Source organism: Rhinolophus ferrumequinum, chromosome 11 (assembly GCF_004115265.2).
Source record: "Rhinolophus ferrumequinum isolate MPI-CBG mRhiFer1 chromosome 11, mRhiFer1_v1.p, whole genome shotgun sequence".
Classification (NCBI taxonomy): Eukaryota; Metazoa; Chordata; class Mammalia; order Chiroptera; family Rhinolophidae; genus Rhinolophus; species Rhinolophus ferrumequinum.
The window spans coordinates 46907978-46935388 of record NC_046294.1 but is presented as its reverse complement, the minus strand read 5'-3'; the positions used below and the strand labels follow the sequence as shown (position 1 = coordinate 46935388).

Genomic DNA, 27411 nt, shown 5'->3' with positions numbered 1-27411 from the left:
ACATGCACTAGAAGAGCTGGGTTCAGTCTGGAAGGTTCTGTGCAAGCCCGTCAACCCTGTAGGGAAAGTGGCCAAGAGCAGTGCCCCAGGTCAGCAACATCAGCTCTGGAAACGAGGAGCTATTGCATATGTTTGCTGAGTGGTTGTCACACACTGAGATTAATGAGACCTCCAGGGATTGTGCTTAAGGCGAATTAGAGCAGACAGAGTTCAGAAGTACTCTTTGCTACCATCACTACTCCACTGCCCTTTCCTTATAAGTCCTTTCTCTCCTCTGAGCCATGGCTGAATGATATTTCTTCCTTTTTCCTTTCATAGCCTCTGGACTTGGGATTCAAAAGCCTCAGCTCTTGTTTCCTGTCATGGCTACTCCAAATGGAACTCTGGTTCACCCAGCATACTTCCTGCTGGTGGGCATCCCTGGCCTGGGGCCTAACGTACATTTTTGGCTTGCTTTCCCACTGTGTTTTATGTATGGCTTAGCCACCCTGGGAAACCTGGCCATTGTCCTCATTATCCGCATGGAAAGGCAACTGCATGAGCCCATGTACCTCTTCCTGGCCATGCTTTCCACCACTGACCTGGTCCTTTCCTCTGTCACCATGCCCAAGATGACCAGCCTCTTCCTGACAGGCATCCAGGAGATTGAGTTCAATGTTTGTCTGGCCCAGATGTTTCTTATCCATGCCCTGTCAGCCATGGAGTCAGCTGTCCTGCTGGCCATGGCTTTTGACCGCTTTGTGGCCATCTGCCACCCACTGCGGCATGCTTCTGTGCTCACAAGGCCTACTGTCGCCAAGATCGGACTAGCTGCCCTGATTAGGGGATTTGTATTCTTCTTCCCACTGCCCTTCATCCTGAAGCGGTTGTCATACTGCCAAACGCATACTGTGACACACTCCTACTGTTTACACCAAGATATTATGAAGCTGTCCTGTACTGACACTACGGTCAATGTAGTGTACGGACTCTTTATCATCCTCTCAGTCATGGGTGTGGATTCCCTCTTTATTGGCCTCTCCTACATCCTCATCCTGAGGGCTGTGGTGGACATGTCCTCTTGGGGGGCAGCACTCAAGGCCTTGAACACCTGCATCTCCCATCTCTGTGCTGTGCTGGTCTTCTATGTGCCCCTCATTGGGCTCTCGGTGGTGCACAGGCTGGGTGGCCCTACCTCCCTGCTCCATGTGATCATGGCTAATATCTACCTGCTACTACCACCTGTGGTCAACCCCATTGTCTATGGGGCCAAGACCAAGAAGATTCGTTCACGGGTCCTCCGTATATTCTCACTGGATGGCAGGTGAGCAGGATAACCTCCTCAGTGTCCTCATTTCCTACCAAACATGGGAGGACAAGGATCCTGTTGAATGTCTTGGTGATTACAGCATCCAACCCATTGGGCTGTTTGCCTATTTAGTTATCTAAATAGATCTTAGTTTTCTGTTTCCAGGAATGTGACAATACAGAAGAACTTCTGACCAGCTTGGATAGGCCATCCTGGAGAATGATCACGCGAGTCTCTCTGGTATGATGGCCTGGCTTTATTTCTGTCTTCCAACTAGAAAACACATAGAGTTTTGACGTGATAAGGCTATAAATGCCACAGCTCATGATTCATTCCTGTCTCGATGTATGCTTTTAATTATTCTTGCTCCCAAGCATCCATGTCAGTGAAGCTGTGTTGGCTGTGAGCTTTCTTTTTGGATTCCAAAGTGGTTACATAGTCTTTTTTTTTTTCTTTTTAGAGGCGGGTGATGGTAACAGGAGAGGGGGCAGCTCACATGAAGTGTTTAGGTTTCTGTACCATGTTCATCTATGTGGCCCTACTGGAGACCGTTTTTCTTTTTCTTCTTTTTTTTCCAGTTATAGTTGACAGTCACTATTAGAAGACTACTTTTCCATAAGGATGCTGTGTAGGTTTGTTTATGTGGATATATATGATTCGTGTGTGTGTGTGTGTGTGTGTGTGTGTGTGAAAGAGAGAGAGAGAGAAAGAGGGAGAGAGAGAGAGAGAGAGGGAGAGAGAACATAGAAAACGTGCCAGTTGTGTCTTGGTGAGTGTGGTAGCTGTGTCTTGGCTTGCATATATTTCATAAATAACACCTCTGATTTCACATTTATGGTGTTTATGTGGTCTCAGTTGGTATGTGATGAGCATCTATGCGAGAATGTTGGACAATATCTTGATGTGTTTCTGATAAAAATGGGGCCTCTATTTTTCTTCATATTTATAATATGTAAAATATAGAATATCATATGTAGAATGTAAAATATTACATATTTATAACAACGTAGAATACATAATATGCATGAGTGTGTGAAATGTGTGTAGTATTGGGATGGTTATACCTTTTGGCATGTGTGGTATTTATCTTTGGGCATATGTATGTTATGCTTAGTATCTAAGACATTAGATTATTTTGTGTGATATATGTGTCTTTAGTCATATGTAGGTGGAATGTAGTGTCTGAAGGACATGTGTGTACACATGTGTGTGCATAGGCACACATGCATTGCATTGCTTGTGATGATTGTGTTTTAGGGCATATGTTTTAGGGCACATTTCCTTTGTGTAGTGGGTATAGATTGGCACAAGAGTGAATACATTATCTGTGTTCTTGGGCACTGATTGTTGAATGGTGTCTGTATGTATTAGGGGTGAAGGCAGGAGGTTAAAGCAGTACTGATTGTGGAAGTAATTTCCAAATCTGAGAGCCATGACTCTCAGAGGCCCAGGTTCTTGGCCTGGGCTTAGCATGGGCTTATGGCTCAGCCTCTGGGAGTGATGGGAAAACACAGTGTCTCCTATTTGCATCTTCTCAGACCACACCTTCTTCATCCTGACCACAGGATTTCAGGTGCCCTGTCAACTCTTCCTGTCTTTCCTCCTGCCCTTCCTGACGGATTCTCTCTGTAAGTCCCTGGCCTCCTGACTCAGTAGCAGGTCACAGTATCTTTCCCTCTCCTGTCCCTTTCTTACTGAGCTACTAAATATGTGTAAACATCCTGAGTTTCTCGCTCCAGGTATACTCATTTAACTTCCAACTCTTAGAATCTGGTAAGTCAAAAATGTTTGCATTGAAAAATGACAGGTAGAAAACAATGGAGATTCATTTGAGGCAGGGGAAAGAATACTAAAGTAGGACATATGAAGTCAAAGTCCTGGAAGTACCATATGGGGGCATACCATGTAATAATCTCTGCATCTCATTTCCTTCTCTGTGTAATGACAAACTGCAATCTTATGAGGTTAAAAACCTGGAAATATCATAAAGTGGCATACTGTGTAAATCTTTGAATCTCATTTCCTCTTCTGTGTAATGACAAATTGCAACAGCAATGATGTTGTAAAGCTCAAATACTATGAATGTCCTTTGTAGACTGCAAAGTATTGTAAACATGAAAGGAATGATCATATTCGTGTTTGTCTTAACGTCATTCACAATCATAACCTATGTGAATTGTACTCTCCGAATTGTGCAATGTATCACCAGTTTGGCCTGACTTGTTAATTTTTATTTCCTAATAAATTGTTTTCACAAAGCTTCAGAGAAGTTGACATTCATTTCCCTGCACTGCTGTGTGATTTACAAATGAAATTCTAATTTACCAGTAAAATTCAGCGAAAGCCCAACCTTGCCCAAAAGTTCCTTTAAATGTGGTTGATATCTATGTCAAAAAAAAAAAAAAAAAAAAAGAGACACTGTGGGGTTGGAATTACCTGTGAGAGAGGTTAGGATCACTAGCTTTGATATTTGGGCATGTTACTTAGCCTACTGAACCACCGTAATTTTGGAAACCGTAAGCACTATAAAACAGAAATATAACGTAACTCCTGTTGTATGGGTTGTGGGGATTAAATAGGCTAATAGGTGTGAAAACATATGGAAAATAGAAAGCGATCAATAAATGTTGGTGACAATACAGTCAGGCCTCACTTAACATCATCAATAAATTCTGCAACTTGAAGTGAAATGACTTGTAACAAAACCAATTTTACCATTGGCTAATTGTTATAAGCAAGGGTTAAGTTTCTATGGCATCTCAGCTACATTGTAACAAAATGATGTTGAACAAAACAATGTTATTCGAAGACCTGCTTTAGTTTTAAATACTCAAACTGATAAAGTGAGATAGGTTTATTTCATTATAGGGGATAATATTAAAAATACTGCTGTCTTCACCTTTCATAGCCACATTCTGTGCACAGGCCAGAAGCTAGTCCCTTGTCCAGATGCAGCGTCACTAGTTTTAGACTACCTCGTAGCTTTCTTTCTCAGGAGATCTTGGGAGATCTCTGAGTCCTCTACAACACTGTTACTTGAGTAGCTGTAACTGTTGCTGCAGTAATTGTTGCTTGTTGGAAAACGTGGCGAGTTGCTAGACTAGATTAAGGGCTTCCTCTATGCTCTCTCAGATTCCACACTTCCCTCCAGCGTAACACTTAAAGTTCTACATTCCAACTGTTACAGAGCTTAAATAGTTGTATGGTAACTCTCTGTTTATCCTCCATGATAGAATGTAAATATCCGTATGATAGTTGTCTTTCTCTCTTGAAGACAAGGACTAGTTTTCCTTTATCTGCAGGGCCTGGCATGTGAGACGCTCAATGGCTGTTTGGCTGGCGCCTCTCAGAAAAGGGAGAGTCTGAGTGGGATCTGGTTCACTTTAGATGAACCAATTCACTCTTATTCCCCATCCACTCTCATCTCGTGTTCCTTTCTCTATAAATTATACTCCTTAGTTTGACCTGTATCATTTTATAAAGTCCACAAAGTACTTTCTCCGGCTATTAATGACCATTATGATCCAAGCACAACATTATACTCTAGGTAATGTCTAGTTAATTATTCGCACTACTGAGACAAGATTTTTCTGTATTCTTTACTCAATGCCCTGTGAATCCTGAGGTTTTCCAGTCTGGCTGGTGGGAATGCTCGCTCTCCTTGGTTCTGTGTGAACACTGGACATGCTCTCTCTAATCTTTCCTTGTGGCTCTTTCCCCAGCTTGCTCACACGCCTGTGATGCTCAGTACTCAGTCCAATGCTGGAGGAGGACCCTCTGCACATCTCTGGGTTCTCTCTCCACGTAGATCTCTCATCTTTAATATTGTGCCTTCAAATTCTAGCTAGCTTGATCTTCTTGAACTCTCAGCTCCACATCCTCAAACTAGGGTGTCCTCTGGACTCTGCCTGGTTCTCCGTCCCTGTGCTGCAGCATGGAAACTCTTTCAAGGTAGTATGCTGGGAACACATAGGGTTCACCTCATGTGTTTCCCATGTGTCAGGGCTCAATGTCCTTCATTACCTGATATCCAGGGTCTTACAAACCATTGCTTTATATATACTGTCCACTTTACATTTGTTTAGGTGGACGTTACTTCCTGTTACTCCATCTTAGCCAGAAGAAGAAGTTCCTGGGTAATTTTTTAAAAAGTATTCATACAGTTTAAGTCTATGGAAAGTTGAGGGAAGTAGTAGAGATGGCTCAAGGGTGTTGGCAGCAAGTTTCAAGCTGCAGGTTTGCAGGTACCTGGAGCTCTTATTTTTTCTTTTTGTATTTTTTAAAATTAAATTTATTGGGGTGACAATATTTAGTAAAATTACATAGGTTTCAAGTGTACATTTCTATAATACATCATCTATATATCACATTGTGTGCTCACCACCCAGAGTCAGTTCTCCTTCCATCACCATATATTTTACCCCCTTTACCATATATTTTACCCCCCTTCTACTACCCCACCCCTCTTACCCTCTGGTAACCACTAAACTATTGTCTTATCTATGAATTTCTGCTTCTTTGTTTGTCTTGTTCCTTTGTTGCTTTCAGTTTTATATTCTATATAAGTGAAGCAATATGGTTCTCAACTTTTTCTGTCTGACTTATCAAGATCCATCTATGTTGTTGCAAATGGCAGTATTTCGTCTTTTCTTATGGCAGAGTAGTATTCCATTATGTATATATACCACGTATTTTATCCAATTGTCTATTGAAGGAAACAACTTTGGTTGTTTCCATATCTTGGACACTGTAAATAATGCTGCAACATTATTGGGTACATCTATCTTTACAGATAAATGTTTTCAATTTTTTTTGGTAGATACCCAGCAGAGGGATTCCTGGATCATATGGTAATTCTATTCTTAATTTTTTGAGAAACCTCCATACTATTTTACATAGCGGCTGTACCAATGTACATTTCCATGAAAAGTGTATGAGGGTTCCTTTTCCCCTGGAGCTCTTATAATCACTAGTTTTGATGTGGTCTGTGTTGGACTGGCCTGGTTTGCCATTGCTTATTTTTGTACAACTGAAGTCAGCATGCCCTTTGTTGTGAATATAAAACCTACAGTTGTGAAATTAATCAGTAAAAAATAAGGAGAAACCAACAAAAATTCACTTATTTATAGACATGGTTTTTTTTTTTTAACTTATTTAAATATGGAAGGTATTTAGTTTCACATTCAAGTTGTTCTCTAACTCTCTAAAATGTTCTCTCACTATTTTTGCCCTTAAGAGAGAAACCAGATGACATTGTTCTTATATGGCTGGTTTTGGGGGGTAAGGGAGGGTTAAGGAAATCACAGCCTCCTTCCTCAGCCCAAGGCCAGGCAGAGGCATGGTCTCATGGGACTCCTGTTATTAGTTAGTTAGACACAGGGCCCAGAGCCCGAGGAGAAAGAAAATGTAGACCCAGAGGTTTGGGGAATTGCAAATGGGTCCATTAGGATTCAGTCTCAGCAAGGAACCAAGCAGGCGCCACCAACGGAAAGAAGGTAGGGGACAGAGAAAGCTTCAGGAAGGCAATGAGCTGGCAATTAATCATGGGATCTCCCTGAAAGCTTATTTTGCCTTTCCTCTGGCTGAGTGTGATGAGCCTCGGAAGAAACTTGGAGAAAATTTCCTCACAAAAGCCATGGTCACATAAATGAGTTCCTTGTAGCCTTTCCTTACTCATTCCCCCTGTATAAGTTCATATTGGGAGCTGGCACAGGGCCCACCTGGGGAGGTCTCTAGGGTTCCTCTCTACCCACTGTCCTTTCTTCCGCATGCCCCCAGGCACTCCTTCCTAGGACACAGAAGTCAAGAAGAACACCAGCCCCACATTTGGCTACTAGGGGGGTACCTGCTGACAGATCCTCTGGGCAGCATCCACCCACCAGCAGGGAGAAACAGAAGGAGGAGGAGATAAGACAGAATAAATAAATAACCCTGACCAAGGAGGTCCAAAGGCGGGGGCGGAGGCAGAGAGGGCTGCACTGCAGTACAGCCTGCCAGACCTCTTCAGGAAGAGTGCTAGAGAAAAGGGCACACGTTCCTGCAGTGAAGTTGAGGTGAGTTCAGGAGACCAGGTGGTACATCCAGGTATGTGTAGCTAGGGGTCTCCCATTAGACCTGCTGAGTGAAGGAGAAACCAGGCTGTGAAGAACCAGAAGTACAGGCGTGGGACCAGTGGTGTTGAACAAGGCTCCTGACTCAGAGGGCAGACAGCCTTAGCAATTTCGATGTTTGTGTGGTGAAGGGAAGCATGGGTGGTGTTAGATGCTGCCTCTGGGTAGTTTCCAAGCAATTTCTCATTAATCAGTTTACTGGTATGCCCATCTTGAGCCTGGCAGGAGTTAGCCTAAATGGAGGTGAAGGGGAGCAGAGAACAGATGGGGTTGGGACTGAGCTCGAGTTGAAATGGAGTTCGGTGTGTGAACAAGGCCAGTCCCAGGTCATTAGTGTGGTCAAAACTCAGTTTGTGATTAGGGGTCAGACTATAGCTCTATATGGGTTGTGAACTCTGATTGAGATCCAGGCTCATCGGAGACTCTGTAGCAGGAGTCAGGCTGTGGTTGAGATTGGCACTTGGCAGTCTTCTTGGGGCCTGATCCTGACCCAGTCTGTGCTTAGGATCAGGGTTCAGTCTTTAGCTCATTTAAAAACTGGATTAGTGTCTACACTGCAACTTCTCCTGCCTTGCACTCTTTGCCCCAGCCACACTGAATCACTTGCAGCCTTCCAAACAAGGTATGTTCTCTTCTGTCTGGGTCTTTGCACGTGTGAGAGTGTACTTTTAAAAACAAATTAGATTCGGGTGGGGGGGGGAGAGTTATCTCTTTGTGAGGGGTGTAAATGTCTAACTATTATGTTGCCTTGTACACCTGAAACTAATAAAAAAATTAACAATTAAAAAACAAACAAAAACCAAATTAGATTGGGTCTGTTGCTTAAATTCTCCCAAGTCACTCAGAATGAAATCAAAGCTCCTTGTCTTGTCTTGCAAGCCACTAACTACATGACCTGGCTCTTGCCCTCCTCTCTGCTCTCATCTTCTGAAACTCTCCTGTGCTACAGTTATATCGATCTTTTTGTTGTGTGAAACCCCAAACTCATTCTTGCCTCAAGATTTTTTCTTTTGTTGTCTCCTCTGCTTGGAACACTCTTTTCCTAAATCTTATTAATAGAATGGCTGGCGTTATTTCATTACACAGCTCTTAGCTCATATGTCACCTCCTCAGAGGGGCTTTTACTGACTACCATCTCAATATGGGTGCCCTGTGCCTGTCCTTTGCCTCCTATCACTCTGGCTTGTCTTTAGTGCACTCATCTTTGTCTGAAATGTTCTTGCTCATTTATTTGTAAATTTTTTGTTATTGCCCTCCTAATATATGAGCTCTGTGAGAACAGTGATCTTTTCTGTTTTATCTTCAGTTTGGGGCAAATAGTAGGCACTCAATGCATTTTTGTTGTCTAATTGCATGCTGCTGTCCCCATACCCACAACCCTGACTCGTTAACTGCAACTTGCCCCACAAGTCTTGGCTCAGACATCATCTTCTCAGGAAAGCTCGCTGAGCCTCACGACTTGGTGAGCTATTGTCTGTTTGCTCCTGATGCCCTCGTACTTACTCTTATCCTAACATTTATCACCACAAGCTGTGATGGCCACATATTTGTCTCAAGTTTACCCCACAGCTGGAAGGCTGAACTGTGACTTATTTTCTCTGTATCTCAGTATCTGCAGTGCTTAGCACAGACTCTGGTCCACAGTAGTCAGTCAATCAATACAGGCCTACCTTGTTTTATTGGGCTTCTCTTTATTGTACTCCGCAGATGTTGCATTTTTTTACAAATTGAATCTTTTTTCCACCAGCAAAAGAATTACAGCTTGCTTTATGGCAGCTGTATGGGACTTAACGTGCAATGTCTCTGAGGTTTGCCTGTAATTGTTGAAAGGATCAGTGTATTGATCAAAGTTCTAATTTAACTTTTGCACTGCACCACATTTCCCTTGCATGCAAGCAATGGCGAGAGTAGGGCACTGATAACTAGGTCAAGCTTTGCAGGTCTGTGGGTGCTTATTGATTCTGTCCTACTTGGGAAGGGGAGGGGCAGGGACCTGACCCCTTGGGGCTTTGTGTAGTAGTAATTTTACAGGGCCAGACTGACGTGAGTGAGCAGAAGGGGGTTGGGAGCCTAATTTTTTATTGAGTTAGAAGTTGAAGTCTCTTATCTTTCCATTCTCCTCTTGGCCATTCTCAAGTGAATACAAGTGAGTTTAAGGGAGAGAGGATGTGGATAATTTGGGGTGGATGTGATTCTGGGGCTACTACCCTCATGGAATAGTAGGAAAAATGCTCCTCCACGAATCGAGTGATGAGCTCCTCCGGTCCTTGCAGGTGACAGCATTGCCCCTGAGGTCGGCCTTCCCTGGCTGGGCCTGGGAGTAGGAGCTAGAAGCTCCCAGGTACTTCTGGGCTTCTCTCCCAGGATATTCTCTTTTAGATGTTCTCACAGAGGCTGGCAATGGCACCTGAGGTCCCCAACCCACTCCTCTAGGCATGGAACCTTCTGTGTGCTTAGCCCAGAAATGGTAGTAACCACGAATCCTCTCTCTTATCCCCTCGTTTCTTTCCCCACTGAACCTAAGTGGAAGAGCTGGTCAGGTGTCCTGAGTCCTGGAGAGGCTTTCTGGACTCATGGGGCCTCAAATTTTGGATTCTTTGGAGAATAACATGGAAATAGTTCTTACAAATCATGGGTCCATTCTTAAGGAGACTGGGAGAAGGCAGAGCAGTAACCTGGCCTATTAGAAAGCACATGGACTTGGTACTGAGAGATCTAAGTACCTCTCAATATCCTTATATGTCTAATGGGATTAATAATATCTGCCTGACAGGTGGACGAGAGGCTCTAATTGTAAATGAAAGAAGAACTTGGTAGAGGATAAAGCTTTTTAATCTCCACTGTGGGGGCTGCCCATGTCACAGCCAGAGGAGTTGGGGCTGAAAGAAGGAGAGTGCCCAGATCCCAGTAAGCAGGGTCTTCTTTCCTGCCCTCTTGAGTTTCCTTCCAAGGATCTACCTGGGCCAGGTATTCTATTTTACCAAGACTTCTCCTATCCTACCTCTTGGCTTTCAGAAGGTGCAGCACAGTTAAAGGCAACCTAGAATAGGGGAAAATAAAGGCATTGGAGTTAGTCTAGGTTAAATTCCTACTTACCAGTCAATTGTTTAACCCTGGGAACATTATTTAACCCCCTTGGGACCTCAGTTTTCTCACATACAATATAGAGAAGAAATATAGAATTCCTATCATGCAGTGTTGTTATTGGGGTAGAGATTAGCTTTATACAGTGTTTGGCATTTTGTAGTCACTCAATGATTTCTGCTGTTATCACAAAAACAGTAAAATCAGTGTTGGGAATGACCTCATTGTTCTCCTGTGTAAGAAGAGATAGAGCTAATAGCCCTGTCTTACCTCACTGACTGCTTTTCTATGGGTCTTTGAGAGAGTTCTGGGGAAGAGTGTGAAGAAGGGCTGGTCATAGGGGCTGAGCTGGCACTGGGGACAGAGTCCTGGAAGCCAGGGAGAAGGAATGAGGGGGATCGAAAGCCTCAAAGTAGATTTCCACTCTGTGTATCAAGGAGCTCCTGCTCCCTCATCCTCAAGAAAGGGCCAAGATGTCCTTCACAGTCCTCCAAAAAACATTTCTGGGACTTGTTTAAGATAGTGTGACTTTTTCAGAGAAAAATCTCACGCCCAGAGTTACTCCCTGGAGGTGAGAGCAGAGTGGGCTTTCTAAAAAAAAAAAAGAAGAAGAAAAAAAAACACTGTTTATTTTTCCTTGATTATGATTTATTTTCAAACTAGAGGGATTTAATTCCAATTTCCTCCAGGGCTCCAAACATTCTATCTCTGAGTGCGTGCCAGTGGTTCTAATTACCAACTGTCGCTCAGGCTGGAAGTCATTTTGTCCCTCTGCCTGCCTCCTGGTGGGATTGTGGGAGATTGGCATGCTTCAGGGCTGGACAGTGTGAAGGGTGATTCTTGGGCCCTCTGGACAGCTGCCTTCCCCATTTTTTCATTTCTCTCCTACTGCAGTCTTCTGAGGTGCAGCCTGACATTTCACCTCCAGAGATATCTGCCCACTTCATGCTACCGAGGCACCTCCCTCCCAGGCGAGCTGAATCTTCCTCTCTGATTTCTGCAATCTCCATATCAGTGCTTAGTCTTTGCCACTGTGGGAGACTGACTGCTAGTCAGTACGTGTGTGTGTACGAGTGTGTGCTTGTGTGTGTGTATGTGTGTGCTTGAGGTGGAGTATCAAGATGACAAATCGAAGGGAAATGAAAAATTTTTAGAAACTTTATATTTTTTCAGAGATTTTGTTTTCCATTTTTATGGAAATGTGAAAAAAAGTGCTTTGCACACTGTAATGCTGTTTTCACAGTGCCTTTTGACATGCTTTATCTCATATAATTTTGTAGCAGCATTACGAGTTATTATTGTCTTCTGCATTTATTTAGAGCTGAGACTTGCATTCCTAGCTTAGGGCTTTGCTCATCACATCTTTTACCCTCAGAGGTAATAGCATTGAATATAGCAATCCGTGAGTCTTTCCCAACATGTCTCCTAAGGCAGCACAGTTTTATCCTGGGAATTGTCCTACTGCACCATGTCTGTTCATTTGAAATTCTAGGATGGCATGGATATCTGGCCCTCTGGAGTACCAGAGCCTTCTTGCTGATGTTTCCAGGTGAGAGATCCTAAGTCACTCCCTCTCTTGGGCACAAACTGTGCTGCATGTCCACTTTGCATTTACTTAGAGCCAAGGCTTTGTACCTACTGTGTTTTCCATGTATCCTCTCATGCCCTCTGGCTCCCTGGGTAAGAAAGACCTTTCTGTCTGACCCTAACAATGTTTGTTCTGAACTTAAGATCACCCTGCCACTGACCTGCCAAGCATTCTTTTATTCTTCTCAAAAGTCTCTATAGTTCAGACAACTGGCAGCCTTTCCTCCCCCTGTGATTGTGCAATGCTCATCAGATGCCTATCGAGGGATGTTTCTTTTGATAAAACTCATTTTCATTTTCAACAAACATCAATAAAACACTAATAAATATGATAGGGTTCCTGACATTAAGGAATTAATAATTCGGGGAAAAACAGGAATTCATAATTCAGGAGGGTAAATGCATAAAAAGAGACCTAAACAAAGTTCTTTGGGAACACAGAGCAGGAAATAATTAATTACATCCAGGGGAAGGAGGCTTAGGAAAATAGCACAGGACAGAGACAGTATGCCAGGATGTGAAAGATGAATAAGATTTTGCTCAGTGGAAAGTCAAGGAGTGCAGTCTGAGAGGATCTTGACAAAGGGACAAGAGGTAAAAAAGACAAAAAGACACAGAGCCATGAGAATCAATGCTACTTCATGAAAATAGTATGTATTGTAACGTGGCTGGGGCCCAGGAGCCGTGGTGAAGAGTGGGGAGAGAGAAACCTAGGCTCAGAGGCTGAAAGACAGACCTTTGGCCACACCCTAGTAATTTGGTCTTTATTCTAGGATTAATTTGGACCTTTCAAAGGTATTGTTTTTAAACCACAGAGAGTGACTTGATTTCTTTTGGCTTGAAGATATTTGGGTTTGAAGATGAAGAAAGAAGTTTATGTGAGAAGCATGGCAGTCGGAATCAGAGTATCTAGCTTGTGTGACTGTTGTGGCCACCATAACAGAGAAGAGGAAAACAGTTAACAACAACAGACATGATTTTTTGCACATTTGCTGTGTGGCAGGCATTGTATTAAATGCTTTACACTGATCATCTCATTTAATCCTCACTTTAACCTCTATTACACAGTGATTATTATCCTCATTTTAAAGATGAGGAAACTGAGGTTTCCCCAGAGGTTAACTGATTTGCCCCAGATTGCACAGCTAGCGAAGTTGTCAACTGGAATTTGAATCCAGGATTGATTTCACAGCTCATGCTCTTAATAGCTGTACAACATCGCCTCTGGAAGAGTTTGTTTTTTGGACAGGGAGAGTTTGATGTGCTTTAGAGAAAGTCTGTTGGATCCCTTTAGTAAGACTTCAGAATTATAAATCTGTATCATAAAATAATTCAAGGCTTGCTAAACAGATTTGGGAATCAACAGTTTATACATAACGAATGGATTTATTGAAGGGGATGAGACAGCTTAGGAGAGGGTATAAACAAGAAAAACACTGAGGATAAAATTCTGCATTATCATTTAAGAGTATACTTAAGGGTCAAGCAGAGGAGGCTGAAGGTCCAGAAAGGAGACCAAAAACTAGTGATCAGAGAGAGAGGAGGAGCAGCAGAAGGAGAAAGGAGAAGTTTAAGAAGGAGGGAACTGCTCACAGTGTCATATGCTACAATACTGAAGGTCAATACTGAAGACTTAAGTGACATTGATGACTTTGGCCTGTTTGTCTAAGTTCTAGATTAAATATGGTTCCTTATACATTCTCCCTTCAGCAGTTTGAATTACATTCTGTTAGCCTGTGTTCTAAAACTCATGCTCCAGTGTTTTCCCCTCTGTGTCTGGTCTGAGGGAAGCTCTGGGTGACAGCTCAATGGTGGAATGAAGACTACTGACATATCCCGAACATGTTGAATGGTGTGAGCCCCTCCTGGTGCTGGCCATAGGCTCTTCTTCACATTCAAGTACTCTCTGATTACCCAGGCAGAAAGACCATACCCCAGTTGTCAAGAGCCAAATCTTAAAAATCTAAACTTTCTTTCTTCTTCCCAAGATAAAATGATCTTAACGATACCCTAACTAAATGTGGCACTATTTCTATAATGGGAAGAGGAGATACCTAGCTGCCAAATTATATCTGAATATATATATGCGTATATATATACACACGTATATACATATATGTATATACGTGTGTATATATATTACATAATCTAATAAACAGTAGGAACATGTGAATATTTGTGAATGATAGAAAGGAAAGGAGGAAGGACAACAGTTAGCTCTCTAATTGTTTTAACAGAGATATCTGAAAAAACTCAAGTCTGACATTTTCCACCTTAGCAATCTCTACTTACATCCATCAATTTTGTAGCCAGATATTAAGGGATACTGGAACCCTGCTATAGGATTGATCATTACTCCAGTGTTTTTAAAGTGATGAGGTTTGGTCTTCTATGTCAGTCCCTCTCTCTTAAGCCTTTTGGGTCCCCTAGAAACAGAGCTTGAGCTGGGGATTCTTATTTAAATGCCGTATTGAGGGACTACTGTCAAGAGAAGAGGAGTGAAGGAAGCAGCATAGAGCAGGGAAAGAAAGCGAAGTAAGGCTGTGGTCTCAACTGAAGCACACATCGCATCACATCTCCCCCTCTTGGAGGCAAGGAGGCTAGCCATTTGAACCTTTACATCAGGCAGTCATTGATCTCTAAATGTGCCCTGGTGGGAATAGCATAACTTCCTGGGTAAGGTGCCTCTCATTTGATCATGGACAATTTTCTGGAGAAAGGGAGAACTGTGAGCTTTCAGCACTAAGCATCCCCTGCAGATGAGATATTGTCTTGGTGAAGGAGACCTAGTTGGGGTACTGATGGCGTCCATTTCAGTCGTTGCTCCTTTTATGATATAAAAGGAGTATTTTGGACAAGTGTAAGATGTTTGATTGACATTTGGGCAAGAATGAAATTCTTGAGTTAGAATTCAGGATGAAGTTAGAGTGTTAGGATTTTTTGTATTCTATTAGACTTTATAATGAAGTAGGTATACTAGAATTAAGTCTTAGGTTAATGTTAAAGTTAGGGTTAAAGCTAGAATTGAAGAGGTCATTAGGATTAGAGATAAAGTTAGGTATCAGTGTTAATCTATGATGCTATTAATATCGCTACATTTGCACCTGGAATTAGTGTTAAATGTAATCTAATGATATAGCTCTAATTACAGTTGGTTTTAAGCATAGGGGAACATAAGGGTAAGATTGGATAGAAGAAGTGATGTGATTTTTTATCATCTAAGCCTGATGCATATTTATTCAATAACTTACCTTTGGTAAACTAAATGATTTAAAATATATTTACAGGTTGTTTTTTTTTTTTTTTTTTTTTTTTTTCCTTAATAGTTCACTTGTTTTCAGGATTGACTTTAGAGGTGGGTTTAGCAAGTAGGGCAGGGTGAATTTTTATCTGGGCCCTGAGTTACAACGGACGGCTAAGTAGAGTTTAGAATCAGAGTTTGGGTAGACAATAAAGTTAGAGTTTGGGTCAGAGGATAGGATATTAGCATGAAGGGAAAGAAGTGTGGTATTGTGATTCTGAAGGATCTGACAATGGTTTATCTTTGCATTCCAGCTTCTCCCAGCCCGGCACTGGTCACAGCTCAGCTTCTTCACTATGGTGGGCTCTAATGGCAATGAATCCAGTGCTACCCATTTCATTCTAATAGGCCTTCCAGGCTTGGAAGAAGCTCAGTTCTGGTTGGCCTTTCCACTGTGCTCCCTCTACCTTATTGCTGTGCTAGGTAACTTGACAATCATCTACATTGTGCGGACTGAGCCCAGCCTACATGAACCCATGTATATCTTTCTTTGCATGCTTTCTGGCCTTGATGTCCTCATCTCTACTTCATCCATGCCCAAAATGATGGCCATCTTCTGGTTCAATTCTACGACCATCCAGTTTGATGCTTGTCTGATACAGATGTTTGCCATCCACTCCTTGTCTGGCATGGAGTCCACAGTCCTGCTGGCCATGGCCTTTGACCGTTATGTGGCCATCTGCCACCCACTACGCCATGCCACTGTGCTAACATTGCCTCGTGTTACCAAGATTGGCTTGGCTGCTGTGGTACGGGGTGCTGCACTTATGGCACCCCTGCCTGTCTTCATCAAACGGCTGCCTTTCTGCCGCTCCAATATCCTTTCCCATTCCTACTGCCTACACCAAGATGTCATGAAGCTAGCCTGTGCTGACATCCACGTCAATGTGATCTATGGCCTCATCGTCATCATCTCTGCCATTGGCCTCGACTCACTTCTCATCTCCTTGTCATATCTGCTTATCCTCAAGACTGTGTTGGGCTTGACACGTGATGCCCAGATGAAGGCATTTGGCACTTGTGTCTCTCATGTGTGTGCTGTTTTCATATTCTATGTACCATTCATTGGATTGTCTATGGTACACCGTTTTGGCAAGCGGCATGACTCCCTCCTGCCCATCATCATGGCCAACACCTACCTGCTTATTCCTCCTGTGCTCAACCCTATTGTCTATGGAGTGAAGACAAAGGAGATCCGGCAGCGCATCCTTCGTCTTTTTCATGTGACCACCCACACTTCAGATCCTTAGGTGTCAGTGAGCAAATTTGTTTTTCATTCAAGTCTTTCAATTGAGATTTTAATATTTTGGAAGACAATATTAGGGGAAAAAACCTTAATAAAAACACAACTGATCCTTCAAAGACAAAACTGGTTGGAGAATCTCCACGTGGATAGGGGCAGCAAAACTCTATACTCCTAATCCCGAGTTTTGAATATTGTTTTCCCCATTAGTTCTTCTCTATATATAATTATTAAAAACCCTAAGGTGGTTGTGGTTGGAGGGTTATTACTTCCCATTTAACCATTCAGTGCAAATCTCGAAATTGCTTGAACTGATAGTCCACAGCATTCTGAGATAAGTGTGGTACATCTAAAGAACATTTACCAAAGTCTTAAGTGTGAAAAAATTAAAATAAATACAACAATACAACACAAACAGATAATTTGGCTTAAAACTATGATTTTTCTCCTCAGAATCTTAAACCATATTGGATCTCAGGAAAAGACATATACATGGATTTCCTTCTTCAAATGATCTCCATAGAGAATAAATAATTTCTTTTCTTTTAGGTACCAGCCCTTAAGAGGAGGGTTGGAAGTATGAAAAGACTTCTGTTACCTACATTAACGAAAGCTGATATACTCTGTTCTGAGATTTTTCACAGTCCGTGGACATTTTTCCTTATTTAATTTTCTTATTAACCTTTTGATTTAGGCAGGAATATGATTAGAACCCCCATTGTACCCATGGGGAAATTGATGCTCAATGGGGACCAGTGAATTATATGAGGTCACACGTAAAAAAATATGTCTCTTGATGCTTAATTCCATATTGTAGAGAGGAATGCTAGAGAGACCAGTAGGGTAATGAGTTAGACATATCCAGAGTCTTGCATTTTTACGGAGGGTATTATTTCCTTTCTCATCTATCCAATATTGTATTTAGGAGTTTCCGGCTAATGTTGCTGATGGCTTTAATCCTAATAGTTCCTGAACCATTTGACACTACTTGTGCAGTAGCAGCCGGAGTATATTCCCGAACAGTGTCCAGTTTGGGAAATAGTATGATTATCAATGGGGACATTCACTGAATATCTGGAGAGACACTTTATGGAGTGGTGCAGTTGAGAACACCTAGAAACTCATGTAAAACTTGGCAGGTCTCCCACAGGCCAGGGAGACAAGAGCAGGAACCATCATGAGACTGGACAAGGCCAGTGGCCCATCGGGCTAACCATGAAGCCAGGCTAAGGGAAACATGGGTCCACTGAAACTGAGTAGAGCATATAAGTGGACACCATATACCCCCAGGGCCCTGAGGTGCCCTGCAGGTGCAACCCACAGCATCAATGTTCAGAGAAGAAGACCATAGGAGAGACCAATAAAGCCTGAATCCCTGCCAGCTGTACTTAGCATAAGTGTGGTTCCACAGGTCCACCCAGGAGTCCCACAAGCCAGGCACAGTACCTCCAGAAGAAAGAAGAATGGGAAGGAGGGCATATGGGCATGACAGGGGTGCAGTAGGAATGTGCAGGCCAGAAATGAGACCACCACCCACTGGGGGAGTGCTTGTCAGACCCAAAGAGAGGTAAGTGAATTTGAGTAGCAGGTAGTATAGTAGAGAACATGGCGCAGGGCCAGCCAGAATTTTCTGGCCATTGCTAGTAGCACAGGATTACTTGGTAGAGAGGGCATGTAGAGAGCATATCTGATTTCCTGGACTGGACTCCAGAAGGTTAAAATTGTGAGCAGTATGGGATCTGATATACCGAGGTGAGTGACGGCCCCCAGAACTAGGAGCATAAAGTACAGTCAGTGCAGACTTTGGTCATTTTGGACTGAACAGAAGATCAGCCCATTGCCCAGTAGGGAACTGACATTGGGACTGAGAGAGACAGAATGAAAGACATAGAAAGAGACAGACTTTGTTAATTCTTATATGGTCAATATATAAGAAAGCAATATATGATCACTGGAAACAAAAATCTTACCATGTTTCCCTCAAAATAAGTCCTACCCTGAAAATAAGCCCCAGTTAAGATCTCAGCCAGACGGACTCATTTAGTACATTATGACAATGTTCCAGAAGATGACATGATTGTATTTGAATAAATGTAGATGTAAATGTTGTACATGAAAAAATCAGACATCCCCTGAAAATAAGCCCTAATGGAGCAAAAATTAGTATAAGACCTGGTCTTATTTTCGGGGAAACATGGTAGACACTCTGAAAATTTAAAAGAAAGAAAAAGTACAATAAAAACTCCAATAAACTTGTCATCTTAAAAAATTGTTAGCATTTTGGTGTTTATTTTTTCAGATTTTTAATAAGTATTTGTGTGCATGCTTCTGTGTGGACATATGATGAACATGTGTGTCTGCTTTATATTTGAGATCCTGTTAGAAGCATACAGATAGATGAATAATAAACAGATAAATCAGACAGACAAATTTTACGTTTTTTCTAGAGATGCAGGTATTATTCTATATTTTGGAAAGTATTCCAGGTCTATGATAGTTAATATGCTCAGGATAAAGTTTCATGGCTTTAATCCTAAATGACTTAAATGTTTTGTGAGTGTAGACACACACACACACACACACACACACACACACACACACACACACTGGGTTTCCTGGAAGGGCCTGGAGTTAAGCACTAGAATGAGAGGGGGAGGCTGCCTCTTTCAGATTTGGCTGTTAGTTAGTGAAGATTCTGGACAAAGACCTTCATCATATGCCTTTTACATGGGCATCTTTTTACCTTCCCCGTTTCCTTTGTTTGAATATTCCTGTCTCTGGCTCTACCATCTAAGCCACTTGGACTTTTTTGGGTCCTGGAAAAGTTTGAATAATTAAATCTCAATGTGTAACTTGTTCATTATTTTAGGTTTTATATAGATACATTTTATAAACATATTTTGTGTTCTCCATTCTGACTACCAATGCTCTAGTCCAGATATTCACCTCTTGCTTGGTCATAACGTCCGCACTGGTCTCCTTGCCTTTGAACAACTTTTGTACCAGTCCTAAATCCCACATAGCTTGTAGGAATTTTTTCTAACACAACTCTGATTATCTAACTTCCCTGTTTAAAATCCATCAAAAGTCTTTTATTGCCTCTCATATAGTGTCCAAACTTCTTAGAGTATCAGACTTATCCTTTTCCCTTTTATACCTATCCCTGTCTTATTTTTCTATTATCTCTAATTTTTCCACACACCATGTTATTCAGCTCCTTTATAATGCTTGCTGTTTAATGATTTTATGCACTTTTAAGGCCTCTGTTTTCTTTCTCTGAATTGCCTGTTGCAGTTTTTCTTTTTAAATAACATCTCATAAAATGAAGTTTTTATGATTCATCAATCCAAAAGAAGTAGTCTCTCTTCAGTGTTCCCAGACCTCTTGGCACACTTTTTTAATTTATTTTTTTAAGAACTGGACCATTTCCAGTTCAGAAAAGTTTGAGTGAGACTTTTGAGTCATATCTCTTCAAGTTAAGAAGGTATCTTCTATCATTCTTTTAAATAAGTTAACTATCCCGTGGATGCAACTGAACATACATGTGAAAGGTCATCCGTTTCTACTATGTCTGGCATTCTTGAGATAAGCAGACTTGAATTTGGGAAAGGACCATATTATACCATTGGTTTAGGATTTTAGAATTGATTTTGATCATTTATCTCTTTAAAAAGGTACTCTCCAACTTCTTGTCCATTCCCCTGGCATCTCATAGCTTTTTATGTTAGATTTGATCCAAAGGAAATGAAGCTGATTCAGAATCAGTTTGCAGTCTGTCTTTTCCACTCCTAAGGAAGCCAACAGGGATACAGGGCTTTTAACCCAAAGAAAGTTGAAGAATGAGGTTGTGGAGAATCTGGAGGGGACATAGAGGAGGATGCAGTTGTCATTATTAGACTTCATCATGGAAACTAATAGGCAAGTGAGTCTCTTGGAGAAATGGACATTTCCTGAGTGAGGTTAGGAGAAGAGTTACTGCTGAGGCAGGTGGCACAATATCACTGTGTCACGAGTCAGCATCACCTGATCAACACATTTATTTATTCACTTATTTAACAAACATTTATGGAAAAAATATAATTAGGTAAGACACTATGTTAGGAATGCTAGGGCTACAGAGAATAAAAAGACAGAGAACCTGACCTTAGGGATCTTTCAGTCACTACATATTCTCTAGCAATAACCACATAAGCTTCATTTCTGACCCCAAAGCATCCTTTATTTATTTCTGCCACTGAAGTTGCAGGGCAGAGTTGGGGTGGATAAGAGAAAGACCACTTCAGACCACGTTTTCTAGGGTAGCTTGTAGAAGAAATAGAGCTGTTTTTCTTCCAGGGTCTCCTTCTCAGACGTGTCAAGAACCTTAACTTCCTTCCATACTGATTTCCTTCTCCTCCCCTTCTTATTCTTTCTTTTCATCTTTTTCACCATCACAATTGACAAGAAATCTGTTTCTTACCTTTATTTTCAAGGTAAAAAAGATATACCTATATTAAAATATTTCCATATAGGTATATATTAAAATATAGGTATATCACTGGAGGAAAGCCTCACCGAAAGTAGGGAGTATGGAAATTGGAGATAGGAATTGCTTTTAGTAAAAATCACCCCGAGAAAATGTCCTTAGAAAAGATAGGTGATGGGAAGACTCTAAGTAAGAGTAAAAGATGCATCATCCTTTCTTGATCCAGACTTATAAGGTTTTATGTCTTTCAAGATATTTTCTATCTCATCTAAATTTTCAAATTTACTGGCATGAAGGTGTTCATAATATTCTCTTATAATCCTTTGTGAAGCATGTAAATATCTAATCACTATGTTGTTTTGTACACCTGAAACTAATAATAATAATAATAGTAAAGCTGAACTCATCAACAAAGAGTAGAATCATAGTTACCAGGGGCTGAAAGGTGGGGAAAAAGGGGAACTGTTGATCAAAGGGTATATACTTTCTGTTATAAAATGATAAGTTCTAGAGACCTAATAATGTATAGCAGGGGGACTACAGTTAATAGTAATGTACTACATGCTTGCTAAGAAAGTAGATCTCAAAGACTCTTACCACACACACAAAATGGTAACTGTGAAGTAACGGACATGTTAATTAGCTCGATTCTGGGAATCTTTTCATAATGTATATCAAAACATCACATTACATAATGTGGCAACAACTGTGCATAGTGCCAGGTGGGTACTGGACTAATTGAGGGGATCACTACATAAATTATATAAATATCTAACCACTATGCTGTACACCTGAAACTAATATAAAATAATATTGAATGTCAACTGTAGCTAAAAAAAATAAATAATTAAAACCGAAAAGGAGTTTTCTTCTCTTTTTTTCCTTTTTCTCTCCCTGTTTTAAGTATCACTAAATATATGGACTCACACTTCAAAAAAAATCATTATTATAATCCATTACTTTCAAAATTATTTTTAATGTTCCAACTGACGCACCTTTGACCACTGGTAGCCCCTTCAAATGGGTTTCTGTGTTTGTTTGTTGTTTATATTACTTTTTTTTTGCTTTTTGCTTTTTTTATTGCTTTCAGGTATAAGCTATTCAAGTATCATCTTATGTTCTCCCTGCGTTATACCTGGAATTAGCAATTCTCCAAGGATTCCAGGCTATTTGTAGCGGGGAATGGTATTTAGAAATCAATAGACAGATGCTAGCTCTGCTTACTGCTACTGATGTCATTGTTTTCAGGGACTTTCAGAGGACAGAGAAGGAAATGTAGAGATACAATTTTTTAAAAATACATCTATTCTTTTCCATTACTGGTGACACTGACTTAATTTTACCTTCCCTTTTCTTTTTGCTAGACTGTTACAACAGCCTCCTAAATGGTTTCTTTGCACGCTTTTTCTCCTCCACTTTCACTTTTCTAAACTGTAATACAAAGTTAAGATGGTGTAACATTTTACATTGCAATAGCTTTTCTGTGGCTGACTTTTAAACAAAGAGCAAAGGCCAAATGTTTCAATCAGGTCTGAAAGATCCCCAGAAATCTTACCACTGCCCTTCATTTCTAGCTCATCTCCTGTCCTCCCTGCTACACATACACAGTTTATTCTGAGCCGCATATGACTACTCACCTCTTCACAAGCACACCAAATAATTCCACATCTCAGTTTTTTAGTTTCTTTTCTGTTTTTCTTTTTTTTCCACGTTTTCCCCTTTATTAGATATGCTCCCCTCTTGTCCACCATTTTTGCCTGACAAACTCCTCATCACCTTTCACCCTCCTTCTTACCTGACTCCTTTCTCATTTCCTCTTGAGAAGGCAGTAAACCATCTTCTAAGTTCCTACAGCACTTAGCGTGTACCCATCGCAGCCACATTATACTTTGTAATAATTGTGTATTTACAAGCCTATGTCCTCCAATGGAGGGAAGAGACCATGTATGGTTTATTTTAATATCTCTAGTAATGAGCACAGATTCTTACACAAGTAAACACTGAATAAAATAGCTGAAGTTAATGAGTGCAGAAAAGAATCAAGACTGTTTGTTCTTCATCCATTAGTTTGAGGATGTCCATTTCCTTGCCATATTCATGATAATGTGTCTGGGTCAAGCCTCTGAATAAGGACTTTCTGGACATACAATATGACTGTTTAGCCATGTTTTTCCTCAAATTCTGTGGTTGTTTCGTGGTTTCATCAGCCTTACCTCTTCCCCTTCAGCACTCTGAGCATGGCCTCCCTGATGGGCTTGGATTTTACACTGTAGATGATGGGATTCAGTACAGGGGGCACTACCAGGTACACGTAGGCAATAAGACAATGTACAATGTGAGGTAGGTGCCTTCCAAAACGGTGGATCATAGACACACCTATGACTGGGATGTAGAAAACCAGAACAGCCAAGATATGAGAAATACAAGTGTTGAGAGCCCGGACGCGCTCCATGGGAGAGGCTAGGCCCATCACTGTGTGAAGAATGAGAGTATAAGATAGGACAATAAGCAAGGAGTCTACACCCACTGTGGACAGAACTACATACAGCCCATAAAGGATGTTGACAGTAATGTCAGCACAGGCTTGTTTCATGACATCTGCATGGAAACAGAATGAATGGGACAGGAGGATCTTGCCAGGGCAAAAGTTCAGTCGCTTCAGTAAGAAGGGTACTGGGAAGAGGGACACAGTGGCTCTAACCACAATGGCCAGACCAATCCTGATGATGACATTATTTGTGAGGACAGCTACATAGCGCAGGGGGTTGGAGATGGCCACAAAGCGGTCAAATGACATGGCCAGGAGCACTGAGGACTCCACCACAGAGAAAGAGTGGAGGAAGAACATCTGGACCAGGCAGGCATTGAAGCCAATGAGACGATGGTCAAACCAGAGCACAGCTAGGGTGGTGGGCATGGTGGACAAGGTGAGGCCCACATCTGTGAGGGCCAGCATGGACAGGAAGTAGTACATGGGCTGGTGCAGTCTGGGAGTCTTCTTCACAGCCAGGAGGATCAGGCAGTTTCCAGTGAGAGCCACAGTGTACATGGAGGAGAAAGGAATGGCAATCCAGCCATGAATGGCCTCCAGCCCTGGGATGCCGATCATCAGGAAAGCAGGCGGCTGGAAGAAGGAGAGGTTGACATAGGCCTGGGAAGGGCGCATCCTTGGAAGACAAATGAGGCCTTCAGAAAGATGTGACCTCAATCTGGGCAGAAAAGTAAGCAGACAAAATTATTGGAAAAAATACCAGTTCTGATATTGAATGACATGGGTTCACACACAATAGCAAATATAAAATGTAAAGGAGATTTAAAACATACTCTATCTAAAAGCAAACTAGAGAATAGCTATATTTTAAATCCATTGACTACAAAAGTATCATTTCATAGTGTGAAACCCTAATCTCTTCACACATTGAAGAAAGCAATGACTTTTTAAAAAAATATGTGAGATGATCCTAAAGAGCTTAATTAAAACCACCGCATTTTAAACAAGAAATAGTGGCCACCTGGAAATACATTGCAAACTGTAGAAGACTGAAGGATTGATAGCATGAGGTTGTTGTTGTTGCTTTTCTAGGATTTGCCTTTAAAACCCAATACAAACAAGTAAATAAGCAAACAAATCCTTTAAAGATAGGCTAATAAAAGAACAAAAGAGAAACAGCCACCCAAATATCCTTCAGCAGAGATTTAAAATAGGTCACCATTTCTTACTGAACACGGCACTGGCCTCAGGCTGTTTGAACAGTTTGAACAATCCAAAACATGGGTATCAGACCAAATCATACAATTTATATCAACAACATGAATGTCAAAATTAAAAGAGAAGAATTGAAGAGATCCCTATATGCCCTGTTTTCTCACTTTGGCTATGTGGCAGATATTGTGGCTTCATAGACCGTGAAGATGAGGAGGCGTTTGTTAAATTTGCAGAACTGGGCCCATCCACGGGTACCTTGAGACAGTTACAGGGATTTCCATTTTGTGGTAAACCAGTGCAAATCCAGAATGCAAAAACAGATTCTGATATAATATCGAAAATGCGAGGCGCTTTTGCTGACACAGAAAAGAAAAAAGCCAAAACTGCGGAACAAACAGAAATGACTGCAAATAAGAAGCCTGGTTAGGGAACACCAAATTCAGCCAATACTCAAGGAAATGCAACACCAAATCCTCAGGTTCCTGATTACCCTCCAAACTATATGTTATTCCTTAATAATTATCAGAAGAGACGAACGAGATGATGTTATCCATGCTGTTTAACCAATTCCCTGGTTTTGAGGAAGTTCTTTTGGTAGCTGGGAGGCCTGACATTGCGTTTGTTGAATTTGAAAATGATGGACAGGCTGGAGCTGTCGGGGATGTTTTACAAGGATTTAAGATCACACTGTCCCATGCCATGAAAATCACCTATGCCAAGAAATAACATTTGGGATATTTGTCTTTAAAGGACTGGTGTTATTTATAGTGTTTGTTTTGATAACATTTGGTCAGGCCATTTTAATAGTTGAGGGTGAGGGGAGGTGAAAGTGAAATTTTTGTGCAGGTTTTTAAAAATTACCTAGTCTTCCTTTACCCTTGGTGAACTATGAAATATGAAGGCTTTAATTTTTTACAATAAACTTTTATTTGTACTCTAAAAATATAGGTCACCAAAATAACCCACCATAAATGGGTTTGTGAGCTAAAAGAGGTTTCACTCTGAACCCTGGGGTCTACAGTTATACCATATGTAGCCAATATAATCAGCTTGCTCTGAAGGTAAAAAGGATTCTTTTTTTTTCCTTTGGGAGGGAGTTGCCTCTAGAGCAGAGGCTTGTACATATTATGGTAGGAGATTTTTAAAAAGGAAATAAAGTTCTGTCATCCTTCATTCCTTCTCTCAGACACTCTTTTTAGCAAATATAAAACGCTGGTGGAACTCACCCCATTTAAAAATGAGTAACAAACAGAAATTCCAACATAGAATTTGTGCAGACATATTTTATAGAAAATTAAAAGGGGAAGAACAAGTTACAGATATGTCAAAATACTCTTGGAGATCAGGACATATTCAGGACAGAGAAGAAAATTTTCTACAAAAATTTTCTAAATAAAGAAATTAAGTCATGAACCAAATTAAAATTTTGATATTAGAGTATGAAAACAAGTTGATAATAAAAAAATAAACTGAATGCCAGATGGGAATGTTAGATGGTACGAGAACTTGACACATCCTCTCATCCGCTCCCTCTCTTGAGAGACTATGCAGGACATCTCTCCCCAGAAGTGTGGCCTGGGATTCCAGTTCATCTCTGAGCTGTAAACTCCCTGAAACTCAGGAAGGCAGCCTCCTTCAGGCCCTCTTCTACAAGCAGGGGATGTGGCTGCTGTCTCTTTCATCGTCCAAGAATACTTCTCCTTCTTCTGCATTCTTTCCAGACCCTTCCCTCTGATATCTCCACTTGAGGCTGAGGTACTGGCAGTCACCCATCTGGAAAGTGGAGAAGGGGATGTGTTAGGGCCCCAGGTTACTCACCCTGGCTGTTGTGCCAGGCTGCTCTGACACTCCACATCCTGCAGGAGCCCAGGATGTCTTTGTGGCAGAGGGACTGAGTTTTATCCCATTGCATGGACACGCCTTGGCAGCAGTGCCTATCTCTAGGGAAGGCCAAGTTTAGGTCACAGAGGAATTACTCCAGTCAGGTCCCTGGGAAATGGAAAAATTGGGGCTACTTTGGAATCATGGGACGTCTTTGGAGGAACTAAACAACAAGGGGGAAAAGAAAACAGAATCATAGATTCTACAACACCCCACCAAGTTTAAACTGTTATATTCAGAGACTGGCAGCTTCAACAGCTCATTTGCACTTGAAATCCTTCCAGGACAACATTTCTAGTGAAGCTCCAGAATGAGTTCTACAGGAACTGCTAGGCTTTGCAGAGGGTAGAGATACAAAGTGATGTGTTGGGAGATTCCTGAGGGAGTCAGGGAAGACTTCCTAAAGGAGGTGGAGAAGGAGCAGACTTCTGAAAGACCCACAGACCCTGTTCTGAACTCTTAACTCTCATCCTGGGACAGACACCAGGACTCTGGGCTTGTAGCTCCAGACTGGGGCTGGCACAGATTCTGCCCACACTTCTAGCCTAGGACTGACCTGCTGAATCAAAAAGGTTCAAAAGGAGGGAACTTGGACAATGGAAAGAACATGGACTATAGAGCCAGCAGGACCTGGGTTTGAATTCTTACTCTGTTTCTCACCACAGACAAGGTCCATTTCTGTTCTTTCTCACTTTCTGGAAAGCTCCACCTCAAAATAGCTCTGGCCTTAGCTCTTTCCTAAATCA

The 27411-nt window shown here is 41.4% G+C and overlaps 3 protein-coding genes and 1 pseudogene across 4 annotated transcripts; 3 read left to right on the top strand and 1 right to left on the bottom strand.

Annotated features, from left to right (window-relative positions):
- The first annotated feature begins 268 nt into the window (after positions 1-268).
- On the top strand, positions 269-1375 carry LOC117030897 (olfactory receptor 51D1). The gene has a single exon (XM_033121143.1). The coding sequence runs from the start codon at positions 363-365 to the stop codon at positions 1305-1307; it is 945 nt and encodes a 314-aa protein (XP_032977034.1). The 5' UTR covers positions 269-362; the 3' UTR covers positions 1308-1375.
- A 5875-nt stretch (positions 1376-7250) lies between these two features.
- LOC117030696 (olfactory receptor 51E1) lies at positions 7251-17002 on the top strand. Of its 2 annotated transcripts, none has more exons than XM_033120900.1 (2): positions 7251-7341; positions 15625-16702. In XM_033120900.1, exon 2 carries the CDS (start codon positions 15667-15669, stop codon positions 16618-16620), a length of 954 nt encoding a protein of 317 aa, XP_032976791.1. In that variant the 5' UTR covers positions 7251-7341; positions 15625-15666; the 3' UTR covers positions 16621-16702. The 2 variants fall into 2 exon arrangements, with proteins under 2 accessions (XP_032976791.1, XP_032976792.1); XM_033120901.1 differs by lacking the exon at positions 7251-7341 and adding an exon at positions 7887-8020 and having other exon boundaries at positions 15625-17002.
- Positions 17003-23068: 6066 nt separating this feature from the next.
- Positions 23069-26670, bottom strand: LOC117030637 (olfactory receptor 51I2-like). Its single transcript, XM_033120794.1, has 2 exons — positions 26603-26670; positions 23069-24287 (listed from the first exon to the last, which is right to left on the bottom strand). The coding sequence occupies exon 2, from the start codon at positions 24242-24244 to the stop codon at positions 23288-23290; it is 957 nt and encodes a 318-aa protein (XP_032976685.1). The 5' UTR covers positions 24245-24287; positions 26603-26670; the 3' UTR covers positions 23069-23287.
- LOC117030638 (U2 small nuclear ribonucleoprotein B''-like) lies at positions 24850-25510 on the top strand (annotated as a pseudogene).
- Positions 26671-27411: the final 741 nt, after the last annotated feature.

Bases quoted from the DNA above. Each gene is read 5' to 3' on its own strand.
- LOC117030897 (XM_033121143.1), top strand. From the start codon at position 363: ATGGCTACTCCAAATGGAACTCTGGTTCACCCAGCATACTTCCTGCTG.
- LOC117030696 (XM_033120901.1), top strand. From the start codon at position 15,667: ATGGTGGGCTCTAATGGCAATGAATCCAGTGCTACCCATTTCATTCTA.
- LOC117030637 (XM_033120794.1), bottom strand. From the start codon at position 24,244: ATGCGCCCTTCCCAGGCCTATGTCAACCTCTCCTTCTTCCAGCCGCCT.